The sequence below is a fragment of the Stegostoma tigrinum genome, chromosome 26 (genome assembly GCF_030684315.1).
Source record: "Stegostoma tigrinum isolate sSteTig4 chromosome 26, sSteTig4.hap1, whole genome shotgun sequence".
Lineage (NCBI taxonomy): Eukaryota > Metazoa > Chordata > Chondrichthyes > Orectolobiformes > Stegostomatidae > Stegostoma > Stegostoma tigrinum.
Window position 1 is genome coordinate 9,991,141 of NC_081379.1, and position 24,458 is coordinate 10,015,598.

The 24,458-nt window shown below is 42.2% G+C and overlaps 2 protein-coding genes and 1 long non-coding RNA gene across 3 annotated transcripts in view; 1 reads left to right on the top strand and 2 right to left on the bottom strand.

Annotated features, from left to right (window-relative positions):
* Positions 1-1,056: 1,056 nt before the first annotated feature.
* Positions 1,057-8,848, bottom strand: LOC125464031 (uncharacterized). Its single transcript, XR_007249959.2, has 3 exons — positions 8,321-8,848; positions 5,660-5,810; positions 1,057-4,115 (listed from the first exon to the last, which is right to left on the bottom strand). It is a non-coding gene; the product is annotated as an uncharacterized LOC125464031 (long non-coding RNA).
* On the top strand, positions 8,416-20,178 carry gstt2 (glutathione S-transferase theta 2). Its single transcript, XM_048555995.2, has 5 exons — positions 8,416-8,660; positions 15,881-15,968; positions 16,877-17,027; positions 17,687-17,863; positions 18,672-20,178. The coding sequence occupies exons 1-5, from the start codon at positions 8,537-8,539 to the stop codon at positions 18,810-18,812; spliced, it is 681 nt and encodes a 226-aa protein (XP_048411952.1). The 5' UTR covers positions 8,416-8,536; the 3' UTR covers positions 18,813-20,178.
* Positions 20,166-24,458, bottom strand: part of chek2 (checkpoint kinase 2) — a 36,955-nt gene continuing 32,662 nt past the window's right edge. The window contains exon 14 of the mRNA XM_048555994.2: positions 20,166-23,807. Coding sequence (XP_048411951.1) covers positions 23,709-23,807 — 99 coding nt within the window. The 3' untranslated portion in view covers positions 20,166-23,708. The remainder of the gene's footprint in view (positions 23,808-24,458) is intronic.

The window sequence follows — 24,458 nt, forward strand, 5'->3', positions numbered from 1 at the left end:
ACATGCTATTTCTCAGGTGTGGGTCAGCATTAACAAGTGACTCTCCAACTGTGTGCTGAATTTACAGCCACTCCCCAGATTTGCACCAGTGTTTTCAGGTGATGCCCCAGGTACGTATCAGCATTTGCAGATGTGCTTCTTTGTTTACAGGCATTTCCCCAGATGTGCACCTGTATTTGCAGTCTATTCCCCAGGTATGCACCTGTATTTACAGATGGTGCCCCAGGTGTCACTAGATTTACAAGCAGTCCCTGAGGTAATCCATCAAAAGTATTAATTAGAGTTATAATTCATGATGTCGATCATGAACAAGTGGTGAAAATAGAGGAGTGAATTGCTTGTAAGGATACATCTTTGGGGTTTAGGAGGAATGAGAAATAAAGATTGAGAAGACCAATTATCACCATAACCCATCCAAAAAGAAATGATGGGAAAAGTTTCTGACACATTCTCTCACTGTTGGCCCCAGTGTCAGAAAGAAAGAGAGAGAGAGAGGCAGACAGTGACAGGGAGAGGTTAATCCATCAGATGTCAAACCTGTATTTTGTATCCTTTCCAAGATTGTGAGAAAGAGCCTTTAATTCCATGAATTTTGTTTCACAACATTTATTTTATAAAGAAACTACCATTTAAACAAACACCACAGAACCACGGAAGCATTGGAAAGTAAAATTAATATTTTGCACTTGAACTAATTTCATTTCTGAAATGAAAAGAAATAAAGACTCAAGCAGTTCCTTGCAGCTGTGTTCAAGGCATTTAATTATTCCATGCAATTATTCATATTTTCACAGCTCAGTGTACAATATTTAAATTATTCACAAATTCTCCATGTATTGTGAAGATGCGTTGACTTGCAGACCCATCACTGAATTCATAGCGAATCCAATCAGCCTGTTTTGTGAAATTGACCTTTGCTTCTTAGAATGAAATTCTGTGGTTAATCTGAATAATACTAGCTCCACAGTAATTTACAGCTAATTTGTAAGAAATGCATACATAACTATCTTCCAGGTCCAGCTGCAAAAGAACTCTTTTTATTCTTTGTTCCAGATGTTACTTGTATAATTCTGTATCATAACTGAATCCTTCCTGAAGGCACTGAATCCAATACCTACCTCATGTCACTATTGCTCTTTACAAAGCACCAATAAAGCTGGAGGTTACCCTCAAAACAAAGATTAGGAGTTAGGTATTCCTATGAATAAACCTCTACTTGTCTGTACCAATGAATGCGCTATATGGAGACCTGATAGAAATCACTGGAGTGCAATCAGCACAATGGTCCATAAAATATAAGACAGAATTAGGCCATTCAGCCCATCATATCTACATGATAAGTTTCTCAACTCCATTCTCCTGCCTTCTCTCCATAACCCTTGATCCCATTATTAATTAAGAGCCTAGCTATCTTTGTCTTAAATACACACTCAGTGACTTGGCCTCCATCGCCTTCCGCGGTAATGGATTCCTCAGATTCACCACCCTCTGGCTGAAAAAATTACTTCTTGTCTCATTCTTTCACTCTGTGACTGTGCCTTCAGGTCCTCATCTCTCCTACTGATGGAACTATCTTCTTCACATTCATTCTATCCAGGCCTCTCAGTATTCTGTATGTCTCAAGGAAATGCCTGCTCAACCTTCTAAACTTCAGTGAGTACAGACCCAGAGGCCTCAACCATTCCTCATCTGACAAGCTCTTCATCCTCAGGATTATTATTTTAAACCTTCTCTGGAACTCCTCCAATGCCAGCTCATCCTTTCTTTGGTATGGGCCCAAAACTGCTTACAACATCCTAAATGCAACCTGACCAGAGTTTTATACAGCCTCAGCAGTCTATCTCTGCTTTTGTAATCTAGCCCTCAATGAAACAAATGTTACTATTGCATTTGCCTTCCTAACGGTCAACAGAATCTGCATGTTAACCTTAAGAGAATCCTGAACTAGGGCTCCCAAGTCCCTTTGTGTTTCAGTTTTCTGAAGCCTTATATTTTTCCAATCAAAGTGCATAACTTCACACTTTCCCACATTATATTCCATCTGCCATTTCTTTGCCTACTCTTCTTGCCTGTCCAAGTCCTTCTGCAGCCTCCCCGCTTCCTCAACATTACCTGTCCCTCCACCTATCTTCATGTCATCTGCAAACTTAGCTGCAATGTCCTTACTTCCTTTGCCCAGATCGCTAATGTAGAACATGAATAGTTGTGGTCCCAACACTGACCCCTGCAGCACTCCACTAACCACTGGCTGTCATCCTCAAAAAGACCCCTTTATTCCCACCCTCTGCCTCTGCCAGTCAGCCAATCCTCTATCCGTGCCAGTACTTTATCTCTAACACAATCAGTTTTTATGTTATTTACCAGCCTCCTGTGTGACACCTTACAAAATATTTTCTGGAAATCCAAATAGATCACATCCACTGGCTGTCCTTTGACTAACTTGTTCTTTACTTCCTTAAAGAACTAACAGATTTCTCAGGAATGAACTCCCCTTGAAGAAGACATGCTGACTCTGCCCTATTTTAACATGCACTTTCAAATACTCCGCAATCTCATCCGTAAAGCAGACTCTAAAATCTTACCAATGACTGAGGTCAGGCTCACCAGCCACGAAACCTGAGCCAGTTTACCCTCCCTAACTCCACAACAATAATTTGTATTTATATTGCACTCTTAACAGAGTAAAACCTCCCAGTGTGCTTCATATGAACATTGTCATTTATAATCTGACAATAAATCACTTTAGGAGACATTGGAGTATTTGATCACATGCTTGATCAGACAAGTAGACATTAAGCAGTGTCTTTAAAGAGGAAAGGGGGAGAGATATAGCTAAGTTGAGAATGGGACTCCCAGAGTTTAGCAGTGGTGCAACTAAAGTTCTATCTGTTAATGGTCATTTAAAATTCAGGGATGCATAATAGTCAGACTTGGAGAAGGGCAAAGAATTTGAAGAGTGGTAGGACTGGGGCAGATTACAGAGATAAGGAGGGGCAAGGCCATGGAAGTGTTTGTAAGCATGCATGAGAATGTTAAAATCGTTGTCAGCCGAGAGCCAATGTAGATCGTCAAGCAAAGGGGTGATGAGTGAATGGTATTTGATGTAAGTTAGATACAGGCAGGAAGGTTTTGGATTAATTTGAGTTTACAAAGGGCATGAGGGGAGGTCGGCCAAAGGGCATTGAAAGAGTCAAGTCTAGAGGTAGCAAAGGGTGGATAATTGTTTCAGTAGCCAATGAGCTGAGTTGGGAAATGTTATTGAGGAGGAAGTTAGGGGTAATGCCAGTTAGGGTTGGCAATCTCAACTCAGGGTCAAGTAGAACATGAAGGAGACTAAGAAACTGAGTTTGAACTGAGGGCTTAAGACATTGGCTTCAGTCTTCCCTATAATCAATGGAAGTTGACCTAGTATTAGACATGAAACAAGGATTTTGATCAGTTACATTAGGACAGTGATTACAATTGTCAGGAAAAGTTGCAGTGAGGGGGAGCCAGGTATTGCTAGAGCATGTGTGGAAACACTTGTTTTCAGATGATATCTTTAAGGAGCAATATGTAGATGTGAAATACAGGGGGCTCAAGGAAATAGATCGGGGTGGAGGGAGTACAGAGTTAACAGTGTGAGAGCAGGGTTGATCGTGTGCCCTTGTTTATCATGTGTTTAGGGCACCTTTAATTGTACTACCAATTATGATTCCAGTCTCTCAGTAATGCGTTTGACTCTTAGCTGCCTTCTGATATAGTCTAGCAAAACATTAGGTTCAAGGGCAACTAAAGATTGCAATAAATTTCGACCTTCCCAGTGACACCCATATTCCACAGATGAAATAAAAACGTCTTTACAGGCAAGAAGTTTTTGAAGCTTTTTGCATTTATCAGGGGTTGGTGAGGCTCATGTAAAACTACAGTGTGACACTGGTTGAGGTCAGGGTCCGTAGAAACAAGTTGATCACTCCTGAGATGCTAGTTGGCCTGCTGTGTTCATCCAGCTTCACATTTTATTATCTTGATTACACTAATGTTGATGTTTCCTCAAAACCAGACACTGTGAAGAGCTCAAAAATTTTGCAAGTTGTTGAACAGAACCGCACCGAGCCACACTCAAACCCAGTTATCTGCAGGACAAAATAAGAAAAAAATTAACCAGGTTTTTGAGTCTACGGAGTAACAATGAGTAAAATAATCACTATTTATAAAATATGGATCAGGAAACACCCCCAAATCCAAATGCTCTGTTAACAATTATTTTTTGGGATTAACGAAGATACAAATATCCACTTTAGTGAGATTCTACAGAAGGATAACCATCTCCAATGTACAATGAAACCCTCACAACTGGCTTGGAGGTATAACAATTCAGAGAAAGGATGACAGCTCCTTGTGATGCATCTGGCCAGAGTTAACTTTTCTTCATTTCACATTTCTTTGCACACATTTAACAGGCTTTAGGGCTGCAAATACATCTTTTTCCCTTTTATTCTTTCATGGTATGTGGGCATTACTGGCAAAGCAATATGCTGTTCATGCCTATTTGCACCTGAACTGAATGGCTTGTTCAGCCGTTGCATGAGGCAGCTGAGAGCCAACCACAATCTGTGGGTCTGGAGCCACATGTGGAGCAGATAAAATAAGGATGGCTGATTTTCCTCCATAAGATATATTAGCAATCCGTGTGAGTTTTTTCCATGATCAATGATGATTTACTGAGATTAATTTTAAATTCAGTTCATAAATCTAGAATATCAATTCCACTCGTTGCTGGTGTGGGATTTGAATTCCTGTCCCCACAATGTTAGCCTGGGCCTTGGGATTAATTACCCAGTGCCATTACCACCATATCACCATGCCTCATTGTCAATCCTTGCGCTGCCCTCCCTATTTGTAGCATCTGGATTTAAATAATTAACAAACAGGCATTTAGACAAAAATTAAGATTTATTAAATTTAAACCTTAAACTTCAAGCATGCTGTACATTTTGTATCCCAAAAGAAGTCAACATCTTCAAAAGAAGGAATGGAGAGAAAAACAGAGAAAGCAATCAGAAGGATTTGGATTGTTTTTGGCAAGGTTGTGAGGACAGCTCTAACCTCAGACATGCCTGGAAAGCTAACTTAAAAATGTAAAAGATGTGATTTATAAACATACAAAATATACCGCCTCAATTTCACACTTTATTGGGGACTAAACACAGTAATTAACTCCAGGCCTAAATATTAACTGAAATATCACAATTTTAAAAACTTAGCAATGCAGCACGATTCATACATTCCAAGCGGCTTGTAAAATCATTGCCCGACAATCTCTTTTTTCAGATAAAAAGAACTCGCCACCTAAACAAGGAGCAATTGAAATATGGACTGAAATATGCAATAATGATAGGTAAAATATCCATTGCTCGGTGCAATGGAGAGATCCCTCTATCCAACTGCTGGGGAAACACCATCCATGTGGGTGTGAGCTCCATTCAAAATGAATCGTCAATGCACTGAGTGAGAAGATGGGGAGAAATTGATCAACACCAATAACAAGCTAACAAACTATAATAACTGATAACATATCATAAATCCACTACCCAACAAAAAAGAATAAAGGTAAAAACCCAAAAGGTTGACTTTTGCGGCAGTAGCTCTATTAATGAATGAACAAGTTCGGTCTCACCTTTTAATATCTGTGATTTCATCTCTACATCAGTTTCAGAATTTCCAGTTTGTAGGCTCCGGGTGTCTCCTGCCTTATCTTTCCCATGGACATCCAATCCCTTTTCACGTCCATCCCCCATCAGGATGGTCTCAGGGCTCTCTGCTTCTTTCTGAAAAAAAAGACATGAACTATCTGCATCACCATTACCTTTCTTTGCCTCACTCTAAATGTCTTTTAATTCCTCTCACCTTCTTCAGGTCAAAGGGATGGTCATGTATATCCATATGAGACCCAGTTATTATGTCGCTTTGAGAAACATTCCTTGTTCCAGTCCTATTGTGGCCCCACCCACAACTCTTTCTCCAGTATATCGATGATATCCTTGGTGCTGCTTCCCTCTCTCATCTGGGATTGGAAACGTTTATCAATTTCACTTCCAATGTCCAACCCGCTCTCACCTTCACCTGGTCTGTCTCTGACTCCTCCCTTCCCTTCCTCGACATCTGTTTCTATTTCTAGGGATAGGCTGGCCAATAATATCCACTATAAACCCACTGACCCCCACAGTTTCCTTGACACCCTCCTTCCCGTCAGACTCCATTCCATCTCCATCGCATCGGTTCAGGTGATGCCAACATTGACAGGGGGCCTTTTCCGACCATCTCCCGCACTTCAGCCCTCACTCTGTCTCTTCCCTCCCACAACAGCAGTAAAGTCCCTTTCTCCTAATCTACCATCCCACCAGCCTCTATATCCAAAGGATCATTAGCCACCATTTTCACCACTCCCAAAGGAATGCCACCACCAGCCACATATTTCCCTCCCCTCCCCATCACCCTTCCACAAGGACTGTGTACAAGATGATGAGATGTATAGATTGAGTGTACAAGATGATGAGAGGCATAGATAGAGCAGATAGTCAGAGCCTTTTTCCCAGGGTGGAAATGACTATTATGAGGGGGCATAATTTTAAGGTGACTGGAGGATGTTATAGGGGAGATGTCAGAGGTAGGTTCTTCGCACAGAGAGTGGTGGGCATGTGGAATGCGCTGCCGGCAGTGGTAGTGAAGTCAGATACTTTTGAGACTTTTAAGTGATGCTTGGATAGGCACATGGAGGATAGTAAAATGTAAGGTATGCTGGGTAGATTGACCTTAGTAGGATAATAGGTTGGCACAACATCGTGGACCGAAGGGCCTGTACAGCGCTGTACTGTTATATGTTCCCTCCAGGACACACAGGTCCACTCCTCTTTCATTCCCAATACCTACCCCACACCTCCAAGGCACCTTCCCCTGCAACTGCAGAAGATGTAGCCCCTGCCTGTTTACTTCCTCCCTTCTCAGCATCCAAGGGCCCAAACATACTTTCCAAGTGAAGTAGCACTTTACCTGCACATCATACAATCTAGTCTACTGCATTCGCTGCTCACAATGTGGTCTCCTCTGCATTGGTGAAACAAAATGCAGACTGAGTGACCAATTTGCAGAACATCCTGTCCACATAAATGACCCTGAGCTTCCAGTTGCCTGCCACTTCAACACACGGCCTTATTCCTTGGCCAACATCTGTCCCAGGCTTGTTGTCATGCTTCAGTGAATCTCAGCTTAAGCTGGAAAAAAACAGCACCTCATTTTCAGCTTGGGAACTCTACAGCCCTCTGGACTCAAGTTCAACAGTTTTAGGGCTTGAGGCATCTTCTCCCATTTTCTTACCCCAATCCCCACACACCAAGCCTTGCTGTCACATGATCTCCTATTACACACTTCCCATTGTTAGCCACTAATAGTCCCTATTCACAGCCATTCATTCTCCTAAACGGACTATTATGCACTCCTTTGTCCAACTGTTCTCTCAGGAGTTGCTGGAAGCTCAACAGGTCTGGCAGCCTCTGTGAAGAAAAAGTGAGTAAACGTTTCGGGTCCGGTGACTCTTCCTGAAATGTTAACTCTTTTCTGAAGAAGGGTCTAGGCCCGAAACGTCAGCTTTCCTTGCTCCTCTGATGCTGCTTGGCCTGCTGCGTTCATCCAGCTCCACACCTCGTTAACTCTGATTTTTGTTTTTCCTTCACAGATGCTGCCAGGCCTGCTGAGCTTTTCCAGCAACTTCTGTTTTTGTTCCTGATTTACAGCATCCGCAGTTCTTTCCGTTTTTATTTTTCATTCTTCTCGCTCTTGGGGCTCTGTCTCCACCTATTGTTTACTCCTTAGCCCCTCCCCCACCCATCTTCTATATTAAAATGTTACTTTTTCCTAGTTCCCATCAGTTCTGAAGAAGGGTTGCTGGACTCCAAGCAGTTGCTCTAATTTCTCTCCACAGTGCTGGGAAAAGCTCAGCACTCCTGACGGTATCTCTGGAGAGATATCAGCTAATGTTTCGGAGATAATAGCAACTGCAGATGCTGGAGAATCTGGGATAACAAGGTGCTGGATGAACACAGCAGGCCAGGCAGCATCTTAGGAGCAGGAAAGCTATTTCTGATGAAGGGTCGAGGCCCGAAACGTCAGCTTTTGTGCTCCTAAGATGCTGCTTGGCCTGCTGTGTTCATCCAGCTTGTTATCTCAGCTAATGTTTTCGGGACCAGCGACCCTTCCTTTAAAAGTCTAACATTGCCTGGCATGGGGGTGGGGCGGGGGGAAGAAGGGTGATAAGTAAGGACATAGACCCTAGTGCTCATACCTACTGAAATAAGCATGGTTTAATCTTTGGAATAGTTTTGCCTGGTTGAATAGTATCTGCGCTCTACAGCAGGGACTGTATCGCTGTCGAATGTATCGTTTCCTCCACAGCTTGTGATTGGCCGCTTGTTGGTTACATTGTATCAAGCTCCATGTTGCAAGTTGCGGGAGCGGGCTTGAGGTTGTGAGTGATCAGTTCTCCGACCTCATCTGCACCATGGCTTCTCGCTTGCCTTTGCGAGTCTATTTCGACCTGTTGTCCCAGCCCTCCAGGGCCGTCCTGATCTTCCTCAAACGTACCGGAATCCCGCATGTGGAAAAACCCGTGGCCCTCCGGAAGGGTGAGCAAAAAGGAAATCGCTCGCATTCCTGCCAAACAGTGAATCTACTGCTGGGGCTGCGGTTAATTCAGTCCCTTCCCCTCCTTGATAATAAAATGTGAGGCTGGATGAACACAGCAGGCCAAGCAGCCTCTCAGGAGCACAAAAGCTGACATTTCGGGCCTAGACCCTTCATCAGAGAGGGAGATGGCGTGAGGGTTCTGGAATAAATAGGGAGAGAGGGGGAGGCGGACCGAAGATGGAGAGAAAAGAAGATAGGTGGAGAGGGTGTAGGTGGGGAGGTAGGGAGGGGATAGGTCAGTGCGGGGAGGACAGACAGGTCAAGGAGGTGGGATGAGGTTAGTAGGTGGGAGATGGAGGTGCGGCTTGGGGTGGGAGGAAGGGATAGGTGAGAGGAAGAACAGGTTAGGGAGGCAGAGACAGGTTGGACTGGTTTTGGGATGCAGTGGGTGGAGGGGAAGAGCTGGGCTGGTTGTGTGGTGCAGTGGGGGGAGGGGACGAACTGGGCTGGTTTTGGGATGCGGTGAGGGAAGGGGAGATTTTGAAGCTGGTGAAGTCCACATTGATACCATTGGGCTGCAGAGTTCCCAAGCGGAATATGAGTTGCTGTTCCTGCAACCTTCAGGTGTCATCATTGTGGCAGTGCAGGAGGCCCATGATGGACATGTCGTCTAAAGAATGGGAGGGGGAAGTGGAAATGGTTTGCGACTGGAAGGTGCAGTTGTTTATTGCGAACCGAGCGGAGGTGTTCTGCGAAGCGGTCCCCAAGCCTCCGCCTGGTTTCCCCAATGTAGAGGAAGCGACACCGGGTACAGTGGATGCAGTATACCACATTGGCAGATGTGCAGGTGAACCTCTGCTTAATGTGGAATGTCATCTTGGGGTCTGGGATGGGGGTGAGGGAGGAGGTATGGGGACAAGTGTAGCATTTCCTGCAGTTGCAGGGGAAGGTGCTGGGTGTGGTGGGGTTGGAGGGGAGTGTGGAGCGAACAAGGGAGTCACGGAGAGAGTGGTCTCTCCGGAAAGCAGAGAAGCGTGGGGATGGAAAAATGTCTTGGGTGGTGTGGTCGGATTGTAGATGGCGGAAGTGTCGGAGGATGATGCGTTGTATCCGGAGGTTGGTGGGGTGGTGTGTGAGAACGAGGGGGATCCTCTTTGGGTGGTTGTGGCGGGGGCGGGGTGTGAGGGATGTGTTGCAGGAAATGCGGGAGACGCGGTCAAGGGCGTTCTCGACCACTGTGGGAGGAAAGTTGCGGTCCTTGAAGAACTTGGACATCTGGGATGTGCGGGAGTGGAATGCCTCATCGTGGGAGCAGATGCGGCGGAGGCAGAGGAATTGGGAATAGGGGATGGAATTTTTGCAGGAGGGTTGGTGGGAGGAGGTGTATTCTAGGTAGCTGTGGGAGTTGGTGGGCTTGAAATGGACATCACTTACAAGCTGGTTGCCTGAGATGGAGCCTGAGAGGTCCAGGAAGGTGAGGGATGTGCTGGAGATGGCCCAGGTGAACTGAAGGTTGGGGCGGAAAGTGTTGGTGAAGTGGATGAACTGTTTGAGCTCCTCTGGGGAGCAAGAGGCGGCGCCGATAGTCATCAATGTAACGGAGGAAGAGGTGGGGTTTGGGGCCTGTGTAGGTGCGGAAGAGGGACTGTTCCACGTAACCTACAAAGAGGCAGGCATAGCTGGGGCCCATGCGGGTGCCCATGGCCACCCCCTTTGTCAGTAGGAAGTGGGAGAAATCGAAAGAGAAGTTGTTGAGGGTGAGGACGAGTTCGGCTAGGCGGATGAGGGTGTCGGTGGAGGGGGACTGGTCGGGCCTGCGGGACAGGAAGAAGCGGAGGGCCTTGAGGCCATCTGCATGCGGAATACAGGTGTATGGGGACTGGACGTCCATGGTGAAAATGAGGTGTTAGGGGCCAGGGAATTGGAAGTCCTGGAGGAGGTGGAGGGCGTGGGTGGTGTCATGGACATAGGTAGGGAGTTCCTGGACCAAAGGGGAGAAAATGGAGTCCAGATAGGTGGAGATGAGTTCGGTGGGGCAGGAGCAGGCTGAGACAATGGGTCGACCAGGGCAGGCAGGTTTGTGGATTTTGGGAAGGAGATAGAAACGGGCCGTGCGGGGTTGGGGAACAGTGAGGTTGGAGGCTGTGGGTGGGAGGTCCCCTGAGGTGATGAGGTCATGAATGGTGTTGGAGATGATGGTTTGGTTTTCGGGTGTGGGGTCATGATCGAGGGGGCGGTAGGAGGTGGTGTCGGAGAGTTGGCGTTTGGCCTCGGCGATGTAGAGGTCAGTGCGCCATACTACCACTGCGCCACCCTTGTCTGCGGGTTTGATGGTGAGGTTGGGGTTGGAGCGGAGGGCTGCCCGTTCTGTGGGGGAGGTTGGAGTGGGTGAGAGGGGTGGAGAGGTTGAGGCAGTTAGAGATGAAGAGGTCGAGGGAAGGTAGGAGGCCTGGGGGTGGTGTCCAGGAGGAGGACTTGTGTTGGAAGCGGTTGAAGGGGTCAGTGGAGGGAGGGTTAGGTGCCCGTTTGAAGAAGTTAGAGTGGAGGCAAAGGCGGCGGAAAAACTGTTCTATGTCCAACTGTGACTGGTATTCGTTGATGTGTGGTGGAGGGGGACAAAGTTGAGCCCCTTACTAAGGACTGACCGTTCGTCCTCAGTTAGTGGAAGGTCTGGGGGAATGGTGAAGATGCGGCAGGGTTCAGTATGGCTGTTTTCTCTGGGGTGGCTGGCTGTGGAGGGGGAACCATTTCCACTCCCCCTCCCCTCTCGCATTCTTTAGATGACATGTCCATCATGGGCCTCCTGCAGTGCCACAATGATGCCACCCGAAGGTTGCAGGAACAGCAACTCATATTCTGCTTGGGAACCCTGCAGCCCAATGGTATCAATGTGGACTTCACCAGCTTCAAAATCTCCCCTTCCCCCACCGCATCCCAAAACCAGCCCAGTTCGTTCCCTCCCCCTACTGCACCACACAACCAGCCCAGCTCTTCCCCTCCACCCACTGCATCCCAAAACCAGCCCAACCTGTCTCTGCCTCCCTAACCTGTTCTTCCTCTCACCCATCTCTTCCTCCCACCCCAAGCCGCACCTCCATCTCCTACCTACTAACCTCATCCCACCTCCTTGACCTGTCCGTCTTCCCTGGACTGACCTAACCCCTCCCTACCTCCCCACCTACACTCTCCTCTCCACCTATCTTCTTTTCTCTCCATCTTCGGTCCGCCTCCCCCTCTCTCCCTATTTATTCCAGAACCCTCACCCCATCCCCCTCTCTGATGAAGGGTCTAGGCCTGAAACGTCAGCTTTTGTGCTCCTGAGATGCTGCTTGGCCTGCTGTGTTCATCCAGCTTCACACTTTGTTATCTTGGATTCTCCAGCATCTGCAGTTCCCATTATCACCCTTCTCCTCCATCCTCAGTTTCCTCCCTCTTTTAACATTAGATGTGAGCTTCAGTATTTTTTTAAAATATCAAAACAATGTAAATAATGGCAGTTGGTGAATTTGCAAAGCCGAGTTCAGAGTCCAAGTTGAGTGATCCATGGTGCTGGGACTTTTAACCCAGAAGTGAGGGGGCAACAACCGGTGACGTGAGTTCAAACCCCATGGCAGGAGTTGGAGAGTTTCAGTTCGGCTTCTTAAATAAATGTAGGATTTAAATTATTAAAAAGCTAGCATCAATAACATACGGCTGTAAAAGGTCATCTGGTTCGCAGTGGAAGAAGTTTTGCTAATCTTACTCATTGAACGCCATTCAGTTGGACTACCTTCAACAAAAAAAACACAAAAACTCAGGCAGACCACCCCATATTGATCAATGTTGGATCCAAGAGATTTGCACCAAAACTTGATTTGATTTGATTTATTATCGTCACATGTACCTAGGTACAGTGAAAAGTTGCATGCAGTACAGGCAGATCATAATAAACAAAGATTATGGGGTGATTGAACAGAGGGAGGAATACAAAGTTACAGCTGTAAAGAAGATACACAAAAAGCAAAATCAACATGAGATTTGAAATTTGAGAGTCCCTTCAGAAGTCTGATAACAACAAGGAAAAAGAGAAAATGCTAGAAAAGCTAAAAGATCTAAAAATTGATAAATATCCTGGCCCCGATGGGCTACATCCTAGAGTTCTGAGGGAGGTGGCTGAGGAAATAGCAGAGGCTTTGGTTGTGATCTTTCAAAAGGCACTGGAGTCAGGGAAAGTCCCAGATGATTGGAAAATTGCTGTTGTAACCCCTTGTTTAAGAAAGGATCAAGGCAAAAGGTGGAAAATTATAGGCCGATTAGCCTAACCTCGGTAGTTGGTAAAATTCTAGAATCCATTGTCAAGGATGAGATTTCCAAATTCCTGGAAGTGCAGGGTCAGATTAGAACAAGTCAGCATGGTTTTAGTAAGGGGAGGTCGTGCCTGACAAACCTGGTAGAATTCTTTGAAGAGGTAACAAGTAGGTTAGACCAGAGAAACCCAGTAGATGTTATCTATCTAGACTTCCAAAAGGCCTTTGATACGGTGCCTCACGGGAGGCTGCTGAGCAAGGTGAGGACCCATGGTGTTCGAGGTGAGCTACTGGCTTGGATTTAGGATTGGCTGTCTGACAGAAGGCAGAGAGTTGGGATAAAAGGCTCTTTCTCAGAATGGCTACGGGTGACGAGTGGTATCCCGCAGGGTTCAGTGTTGGGGCTGCAGCTGTTCACCTTATACATTAATGATCTGGATGAAGGGACTGGGGGCATTCTGGCAAAGTTTGCCAACGATACGAAGATAGGTGGATCGGCAAGTAGTACTGAGGAGGTGGGGAAGCTGCAGAAAGATTTTGACAGTTTAGGAGAGTGGTCCAGGAAATGGCTGATGAAATTCAACATGAGCAAGTGTGAGGTTTTGCACTTTGGAAAAAAAGAATACAGGTATGGACTATTTTCTAAATGGTGAGAAAATTTATAAAGCAGAAGTACAAAGGGATCTGGGAGTGTTGGTCCAGGATTTTCTAAAGGTTAACTTGCAGGTAGAGTCCGTGATTAAGCAAGCGAATGTAATGTTGTCGTTTATCTCAAAAGGGTTGGAATATAAAAGCAGTGATGTGCTTTGAGACTTTATAAAGCTCTAGTTAGGCCCTATTTAGAATACTGTGTCCAATTTTGGGCCCCACACCTCAGGAAGGACATATTAGCCCTGGAGCATGTCCAGCAGGGATTCACATGGATGATCCCTGGAATGGTATATTTAACGTATGATGAACGGCTAAGGATCCCAGGATTGTATTCATTAGAGTTTAGAAGGTTGAGGGGAGATCTAATAGAAACTTACAAGATAATGTATGGCTTAGAAAGGGTGGACGCTGGGAAGTTGTTTCCGTTAGGTAGGGAGACTAGGAGCCGTGGGCACAGTCTTAAAATTAGAGGCGTAAATTTAAAACGGAAATGAGATGACATTTCTTCAGCCAGAGAGTGGTGGGCTTGTGGAATTCATTGCCACAGAGTGCACTGGAGGCTGGGACGTTAGACACCTTCAAGGCAGAGATCGACAAATTCTTGATCTCACAAGGAATCAAGGGCTACGGCGAGAGTGCAAGTCTTAAGGAAGAACCTATTCTTGAACTTGTTGGTACATATGGTTAAGCTTTTGTACCTTCTGCTTGACAGAAGAGTTTGGAAGAGATTATAAGTAGTTTGGGAGGGGGTCTTGGATGCGTTTCCAAGGCAGTGGAAAGTTTAGATGGATGGAAGGTCAGCTAGAGTGAGGGACTGCGTTGTGTTCACAACTTTTCGTAGTTTCTTACTTTCCTGGCACAGAGCAGTTGTCACACCAAGCCACAATGCATCAAGTTCAAATGCTTTCTATGGTGCATCCATAAAAGTTGGTGAGTCTCATGGACATGCCAAATTTCCTTAGAAAGAAGAGACGTTCACCATTTTGACCATCCTATCAGTGTGGGTGGTTCAAGGAACAGGTTGTTGGTGTCCATCTCTGCTAGGAACTTGATGCTGTCAACCATCTCTACTTCAGCTCCGTTGATGTAGATAGTTGCATGCCCTCCTCCCTGAAGTCAATGATCAGCTCTTTAATTTTGCTAACATTGAGGAAGAGATTATTATTATTTGATATTTAACCTGCAATGGTGGTGTTGAACATTTGTCCAACAACAACTTACACTATCATACAGAATCACGTCTTCCAGCCAAAACCCAAATTTCTCCTTTACCATCTTTGGCAAAATAGTCCACAGTTCGGCCTCAAGATTTATTCCAAACCATCGTGCCACTATTCGCTGATTGCCTGATGCATTTGGAAGTGGTTCTAGAAAAGTTAATGTTGAAGCTGCATTAAGCTTCGCCCAGTTTGACGATGTTGCCTAATCTTTGGGTGGAGCAATGGGCAGTCTAGCATGCAGTCCAAATGGAGACAGCGGAGTCATCTCTGATGAGAGAGCTACTGTGTGGTTTGGTGTGACTATGATGTCTTTACCTTTTTTTAAAAGAAACAGCTGGTGGGGTCTAGATGTCTGGTTTCAAGTCCCGTCTGTCATATCACATCAAAACAGGTTGACTAAATTACAATTAATTTAAAAAGGATTTCTGACAGCACTGTACCCTACCTACAAGCCATTAGTGGTTAGGACCTAAACATACAACGGCCCTCCATCAACTGGTGTGTCAGTATCGATCTATGTTGGTATCACTTGGAAAAAGCACTGAGGGCTATTCATGGCTGTGCTGTGCAGGCTTTTTGAACAAATTATGCAATTGGGCCTACTTCCCTATTCCTTTCTCCTTAACCTATTCAATTCTGTTTTGAAATCTAGTTTTGAATCTGCTACCTTTCAGCTGTGTTCCACGCCCCTTAGTCCCTACGTACTTGCTTTACTTTGGAAGAACATTCTGGATTGATACCACCATTATCTGAACCATTTAAAAGTTTGAAATCCTGTTAGCTACCCTTTTTCCTGATCCATGGAGGGATAAAATACACTTTACAAATATTAAAATATCTGGAGTCAGTTACCCTGAAATTTGCTGTAAACTGTAGAAAATGTAGCCAGAGTCAAGAAAAATGAGCCAGAGATGTGGATATAGAGGAGACAAAGTTCACCGCAGATCTACTAGCAAGTTCACAGTGATGATAAACTGCTTCCTGTGGCTTTGCTCCATCCAACCATGTTTCTTTATCGTATCATTGATTCCGAGTTAATCTTTATCTGTTTTATTTGAACAGGTGAACAGAGGAGCCCAGAGTTCACTAAGCTCAATCCAAATCAGAAAGTGCCAATTATTGTGGACAATGGGTTTGTTCTAACTGAGAGGTGAGGCTTTTATTTTCTTTAGTATAAATATTTGAATTCTCTTTCCTTTTCTTGAATAGTTTGTGTAAACATCCATTCTTTACAACATGAAGCACAATCCTCATTGAAAGGCTAGCAAGTTATTTAATGGAGTACTTTACAGTTCTGTCACATTATCCACCTTTGCACACTTTCCTGGGTCGTGCCTGATTACCCACAAAGCTTTGAGATAATCACTTGTTCGTAGCCTGGAATCTTCTACTACTTTAAAACTGCTATATAAATGCAAGTTGTTGTTCACATACTAGCAACCATTATAACAGTTGTGCTGTCAGATGCTTCTCAGACTTGATGCACGGTGCATTCTAATGGCTTTAAAAGTAGGTGATAAAACTTTTTCTTTTCCAACATATAAAAGCCTGACATGAGCAGGTGGATACAACAGACCTTCATCACAATCAGAAAATACAAAAGCATTGTATAACTTTGGTAAAGAACGTAGAGTTCCTTTCCCAAAATCCTCATTGTGATAGAAATAATAATCCCCCCTTTTAGAATTTGTTTCTTTCTTAGGTCTTCAGTCTGTTTCATGTACGTTACATCAGATGATAGATACTGGGGTAGCTCAAGGCTGTTCGACATTGAATGTGGTACCAAGACTCAAACTATAGCAAATGAATGCTGAAAGTTAGATATCAAAGCCAAAAAGTAGCAGAAATGAACTACAGGATTTACACATAACAGGCACTTGGTTTTAAATAGTTTGAAGGGGGAGACCTTTGCACCATTCTCATGATGAAGTAGCAGCAGAGAAAAAAAAAAGTCCTTGACACAAACATGCAGGTTACAAGAAAATGCAACTGATCAAAGCAGACAGAAATATAGTAAACAATTATTTTATTTTCTTGACCTAAGAATTTTGTTTGCAGCGTTGCTATTCTGAAATACCTGGCAACAAAGTATGACGTCCCTCAATTCTGGTACCCTCTAGACTCAATGAAAAGGGCAAAAGTGGATGAGTTCATGGCATGGCAGCACACTAACGTGAGATATCACACAACTAAGGTCTTCATCCTGGAGGTAGGGATTTAAAAAAAACTTTTCCCATCAATGTAATTTTAGCCTATAGTATGTGTCAGAGGGCAAACAACATGTGTTTTTAGGCTATGGTTTTACTTTCACCATGTGGACTGCAGCAATTCAAGAAAGCAACTTAGTACCACCTTAATAGGTGGCATCACTAAAAGGCAGACATAACTTCAGTCATATTTAACTCATTGCACCTTTTGAAGTATCCCACAATATTATTCCCATCAAAATAATTTGCACCAGCTTTTCATCAATCTGGTGCAAGGCTGAAGATGTAAGTGAGACACACCTTCACCTTTAAATTTTCTGTTGTCTTCCTTGACGTGTATTATTGACAAGCCCTCTTAATAATTAAGGATCTAATGGGGAGGAGGGGGGGTAATATTCATTAGATATATTGATTCAGTTCAAAACAAAGCAGAATCCTCTGAAAAAGGTAGTAAGAAACTAATTGTGTAATTTTGAAAGGGATTTATGCAAGTGCCTGCAGATCAGGAACTTAGTTCCATCTCTTCTATTGTCCATTCAAAGAACAGTACCATGTAGGGAAGGAACCAGCATGGGCAGTTTGGCTCCTTTTGTGTTGAAGGTTCAAATCATGTGACTGGGTAACTAGCAGAACATCACTGATTTACAATATCTTCATGCAGGGTTTGATTCCTCGGATGACAGGCCAGCCAACTGATGAGACAAAGCTGAACAAAGCTCTGGATAAATTAAATGGAACCTTGAACATTTTAGAATCAATGTTTCTGAAGGACCAGGCCTTCCTTTGTGGTGACGAGATTACATTAGCTGATCTATTGGCCGTCTGTGAATTAATGCAGGTGAGGTTCAAGTGCATGGTTCAAACTGGCCTCACCTAATTTGGATGACTTTGATATAAACCGTAGCAAAACATGCATGAGGAGAAACGGATAAAATGGTCCAAAGATGAAAAGTAAATTTCTACCTATCTTCCACTGTGCTAGCATTTTAAGTAGTGGAAGTACACTTTGTTAACTTGGCTCCTGTTAGCATTTTAAGAGACAGACTCCATCCATTGTGCCCATAATTTGTCATCACTAGGCAACTTGAACTACTGTGCTGCACATTGAAAATATTCTGGGTACATGAAAACGAAAACAAAAACTAAAATAATTAGAGATATCCAAGGTCTATTCCTCCATTTGTTCCTATGATAATCTGAACTTAGATTTGACCAGCCTGCAACATAACTTGCAGAAGTGACTGCAGCTGAAAGCATTAATTCCATTTTATTTACCGTTTAACCTTGCATTAAACAGAGGTCATCCACTTACAGCTGGATGTAAAAATGAAACCTCTGTTCTACTAGTAGCACTTAGTGCTGCTGTGTACTAGTTTTTAGATTCTTTCAATAACTACGTGCTATAAAAATTCAGCTTGTTGACTGGAAAGTATTAATATGGAGTAATAAAGTTAAGCTGGCCTAAACAGGAACAGCTCTTTGTAAATATAACTAAATCAAATCGATGATTTAGTTAGTGCTTCAAACACTTACAAAGTAATGCAGGTGGAAAAATAAATCATGTCTTGCTACTCTCATACTAAAATGACTGAAAATGTAACACTGAATAATTTAAGTCTTTTGTTTTGTTTTTATGAAATATTCAGCCACTTGGAACAAATCGTGACATACTGAAAGATCGTCCAAAATTGATCGCCTGGCGGAACAGAGTTCAGTCGGCACTAGGGAACACATTTGATGATGTGCATTCTTTCCTTTATCAACTGAGAGATAAAGCCAGGCTTTAAAAGCAACACCAGGTGGAACTTCAGAAAGACTGACTTAAGGGGACTAAAATTAACCTTTCACATCCCTTTAAAGCATCAACTGATTAAAAAAAACCATACTATTTCATAATTCCAGTAATATGAATAATCATACAATTTGATTAATTACAGCAAATCACTAAGTTCAGGAGTCAAATTATACCAAGGCTAAGCCATTCATTCAAAACTACCTTGCACAAGGAATGATGTTGGAAGCAATCTTAATTTCTTAGATATAATTGATTACTGTTGCAAAACAGTGCCTCAATATAGAAGATTTTAGTGTTTAAAATAGAGTCCTATGCAGTTTCCACCCCATGCACCAAGCAGTGCTAGGGTAGCAATTTCCAACTGGCATCACTAAGTGGATTATGCCACTTCACCATGGATTTAGAAGGGCCATGGTTTTGTCACCTCCAACAGGGCACCAGAAAGGTCTTTAGGAAGCACAAAAGAACTGCTTAATCATCATCTTTTCTGTTTAGCTGAGGCAAGTGCCCATGAAGCCTGAGTCAAATAGACAAAAATTCTAGTCTAGTGACAAATTTTCTTAATTCACATCCCATCAATGCACCATTGTGCTAGTCAATTAGTAACAACATAGAAACATGCATAGATCTGGTACTTATCTATCACAAAGGGTTAATTTCACAGCAACAAGCCTCAGAAAATGACAATATCATAACTCATGCTTCCTCACACTCCTTATTCTACCACAAATTGCTACTAAGTGGACAAGAGAACACTAGTCATTTTGGCTCTGTTCCATACAAACGTCACAGTGAATACCACAATTCATCACTGCAAGGAAGCACGCCACATGTTAAAGAGTGACCCAGGACTACCAGAGTCTAAAATTGCTGACATAATTCATACAGGATAAAATGCTGAATATGGTATTCTCAGTAACAACTTTTCAGTCGCTTCTGGCCAAAGGTCAAGAATTCCTTTGCTCTATCATAGACGTCTTTCAATTTTTTTGTTAAAATATTAAAAGCTGAACAACTTGTAATATGCCAGAATCTTGTTGCTATCATGACTGGCCAGCCTTATTAATCAGCAAGATTGAACCCAACTCAGGAGGTAAGAAGGACCAGCAGTGCCAAATAACAGTGATCAAGTACTCATCTTAAGTATTCTAATCGAGGTTTGTATTTTACAACTTTAAAACATGCTCTCATGGAGTCAATTAACTCCGATAAGGAAGATGTGAAATGGTTTATCACATGGCATTATTTGTTTCCTCTAGAATATAATTTAACCAAAGTACTTGCAGCAATTGATTTAACACCAGGAAATCAGTTTCTCTTAAATAATTTATAATAAAATGTATAATTCTTGTAAATCATTTATTGAATTTTGTACAATATATTTTGTCAGCTTTGATTTATAAAACATGTAAGCCATCTTCCCTAACTATACAGAGAATGAATGTCATCCGGAACAACAGATAAAATTAGCTGCTGAGACATTTGAAAGTTCACTGATACCTCAGTTCTCAAGATCAAACAGTTTTTATTGGGAGGGGTGGCAGGGTTAATGAATCACAGAAACAACAGCATAATAATAAATATTTAATGAACTTCTATTCTAAGCTCGTCCACAATACAATGTAAACTAAAGTCAAAGGGCTGGGAGTAGAGATGCCCATTTTGTTTAACTGTTGGATGCAACGACCACAAATGACAACAGCAGGAAGAGATAGGTAACCAAACATAAATGGAAAGGCCCTGAAGTGTACTCAATGCCTCTGCATTAAAAAGGCAGCCATTTGTACTGACTTGTCAGGTATCAAAAGTCACGATCATAAATTTCCACCCACCATTCCCTTCTTCACTGGATTGAACCTAGCACCATCACCTCTAAATTCTTTAATAAATTCAGATCTTCTTGGTGCTAGTCAGAGGTAGTCGGCAGCAAACTGTAATCCTTAACTACCAGGCTGGCTCACTGTCTTCCACAAAATGGCTATAAAATTCCTGTTGAGGACAATTGTTGCTGCTTTCAGGTTCTTCAGATCAGTCATGGAGTTTTAACTGGAAGGTCAATGACCAACTATGTATTTTACTTTGAAAAATTGTTTGCAGCAACAAATGAGGCCACACAATAGAAGCAGGGCTTCTACATAAATAATGTTTACAAAGCAGATACAAACAGCTCGAGAATTTTAATTTCCCCAGAACTTTTTACATACATTGCTTAATTAAATTCAAGCCTCTATCAATCTAGCAGATGAAAAATGCATAAACTAGTGTATATATAAAAAAAGCACAGCTTACAATTCAAACCCAAAGGGCTTCCTTAACTAAATCTGTAAATGCTCTCTAACTTCACTTGTTCTTCAGGCCTCAACCCAGGTTCAATTTATCAAAATGGCAAAGCAGCAAGGCAACATTTAATCTTACAACATATTGTACTGTTTGATCTCAGGTAAACTGTGTTCAGATTTTTGGGTCCAGTGGCTCAGTTTAGGTAGTGAATAATAAATTCAAAGGTTCAATGATGCATTAAATAGTGTCTTGGGATGTACAAATGCAAGTTTTATTAAAAAGAAAACACAAAAGTTGAACTGCTATTAAGTCCAATTCTAACCTTTTTTGCTTGGTTGAAGCTAATCCAAAAGAAAAATGCTCTCCCTCGATCAAGCAGTTACATGTTACAAATACGCTGATGTTTAAATGCAGTCTACACAACACACAACAAAATCATTGAAAAAAAATACTTATAACCACTGCAGACGGAATCTCAATGCCACATTATATCTTGGACACATTCCACAAACGTTTGTTTACTTTACAATCTGTGGTGAACTGCCATACTCTATGTTACACTCACATTGCTTGAGGCATGTGCAGTTCAAATCATTTCAATATGCTCCTGGTTGTTTGTCACCTTTTCAACACAGATGCACACAGGTTAGAATCAGCAGCCATCAGGGCTACAGTCCTCCTTTAAAATCCATCTAAATAGTTGTTAATTTTGATGCAAAAGGAAGGTGGTTCGCCAAAAATCATTACCATTCAACTTAAGGAGATACACTAAAGGATTCTGCATTTAGCATGGCAAAATTAACCATCACTACACTGATGTTTGTATCAGGAACAGAAATACAGAACTAATGCACAAATTAAATTACAGATGTTTACAGTACCCAAAAGGAACAAGAGAATCCAGAATACAAAGAAAAGCGACTGCAACAGAAAACCAATTAGGCTTATAGAAATTCATAAGGAAACTGTACAACTACACCTTCAAAGTCAAGCCAAATGAGCATGCAACTCGTGCATCAGCTTTTTAGGTGATGCAAGTGTTGCAACACGAAGTGCAGTTATCATCAAGACAAGTTAAAATTATTAGCAATAGATGATAAAAAAATGTTGGAGGGGGTGGAAAATCACTGTGCATGTTCCACAATGGAACAGTATTTCAGCTTTCAGCAAAAAGGCAAACATCACTAATGTTTGTATGATCACCTAAGATGAGCAAGCTCTGCTAAATACAAGTCTAGGAATAACTTCCAATGTAATTAATGAAAAGAAAGGTTTCAAAATATGAGCCATTTTGGCAGCAAAGCCGAGATTACACTATTTTATATCTGGTTTTCCTTTCTACATTACCTTAGTCAACATTTACCCATTCCATATACAGTTCTAATTCCTTGAAGACACCACACCGTACAAGTATATGGTTACGTGTGGCACATGTCTAGAAAGTTAGACAAGAACGATTTATACATAACTTCAAATGCCAGTCTACAGTTAGATGGGAAGCTATTTGCCAATTTATGATGCTGATGCAATCCAACAGCTCACCAATGGTTCACATGCACAGTTTTCCACAGTGAACCAGAGGCAGGAACCATCTTCCCAGCATAAAGACAGCAAGGCCAGTTGTAGTGATCCTTCTACTATCTGGTTAGGATCAATTAATTCAGGATAGACCAAGAAAGTGAACTTGGCATTCTTTTGATGTGCATGGTGAATCCACTAATCAACAAACAGGGATATCAACGGCTACAATTATGCAGAAATCTGAGGATGTATAAGGACAACCTTTCATTTCAATGTATTATTTACAGTTCATATGAAAATGTGAACTTAAAATGGTAGTTTTATAGTTTTTGATCCAAATGCCAAAAAAAAAACACTTGGGAAGAGAAATCTCTCCATTTTCTACATTATATTTAAAGTGTCTCTGCCTTTGCCATCAATGACAAAGGCCATCAGAAATACAACCGAGGGATCCAGCCCATGGTCAGTCGACAACATTCAAGTTAAATACAACTATTAACAGCAGCAGTAATTAAAGTGACCATTTACATTAAGTTTTCTTATGTCTCAATACCCAATTATTTTCCCCAGCTTTCAATTATTTTGGGAAATCTGAGGCAGTGCAATATTCAATAGCACATTTAGACCCCATTTCATTAATTTTCTTTGAAGATATTAATATGTTAAATTACAAACTTGACCAGCTGAAATTTACTGTATAAAGAAACATTAAGCTCTTTAAGCTCCTTACTAATTATAATTGTAAATATCATGGATTTGTTTTAAACCGTGCAACACCATTATAGCACATAAAAGGTGTTGTGGTTTAAACCAAAGAAAATTATCTGTATAATGGGACTACAAATGACTAACTGTATACTGTATGGTCTCCAGAGAAAATGGGATGAAAATCAGTTAAACGTTTATTCTGAAACAAAATTGCAGGAAAAATTCTAGACACATTGATTGAATTACAGTAATAAAAAGAAGCAAAGCACAAAAAATGACTAAAACAGGCCTGTGGCACCTGAGGCAAATCAAATATAACTGTTTCTTGGAGATGTCCACACAGCATGTAAAAGGTTAGGTTGCAACCACTCAAGTTTCCCTACTCTTGAGTAACCGGTTTGCTTAGTGAAGACAGTGTGGGTCGTTTGGTGTTTGGAGGATGGTCCTCTTCATGTGGCCTTTTCCTACCAGTTGATGACTGTAAAGAAAAAAATAACCTTTATTAATCAATACCATTTTACTCTTACTCCTTACTGTATCTTCCCAAATGTTTCAAGTAATTCATTGGTATTAACGCACTCTGGGATTCCCTGACATTGCTGAAAACCTTTATTAAGCTAAAGGACCAAGGCAGTGAAAAGAACACAAGTGTTGGGGCATGTGTGGATTCAATGTTTTTAACATCATATCAACCAAAAAACCTCAGTTTATGCATTTAAAAATAATATCTAAACTGGTGTGGCCACATTCATGAACAGGAAGTCAAAATAATATGCAATAAATAAAAACAGAAAGAACTGCAGATGCTGTAAATCAGAAACAAAAACAAATTGCTGGAAAAACTCAGCAGGTCTGGCAGCATCTGTAGAAAGAAATCAGTTAACATTTCGGGTTCAGTGACCTTTCCTCAGAACTGCCAAACCTGCTGAGTTTTTCCAGCAATTTGTTTTTGTAAAACAACATGCGCCTTAGTTTTGTTCCCATTTTCCATGCAACCAATTTATGCATTCATGTGGACAACCTCAAAATATAGTAGTCAAAGCGTGGACAAATAGAAAGCACTCAATGATTTCTGGCACATTTGGATTAATGACAAAATAGAGAGAGAATTTCTAATGCTAGTCTGTTC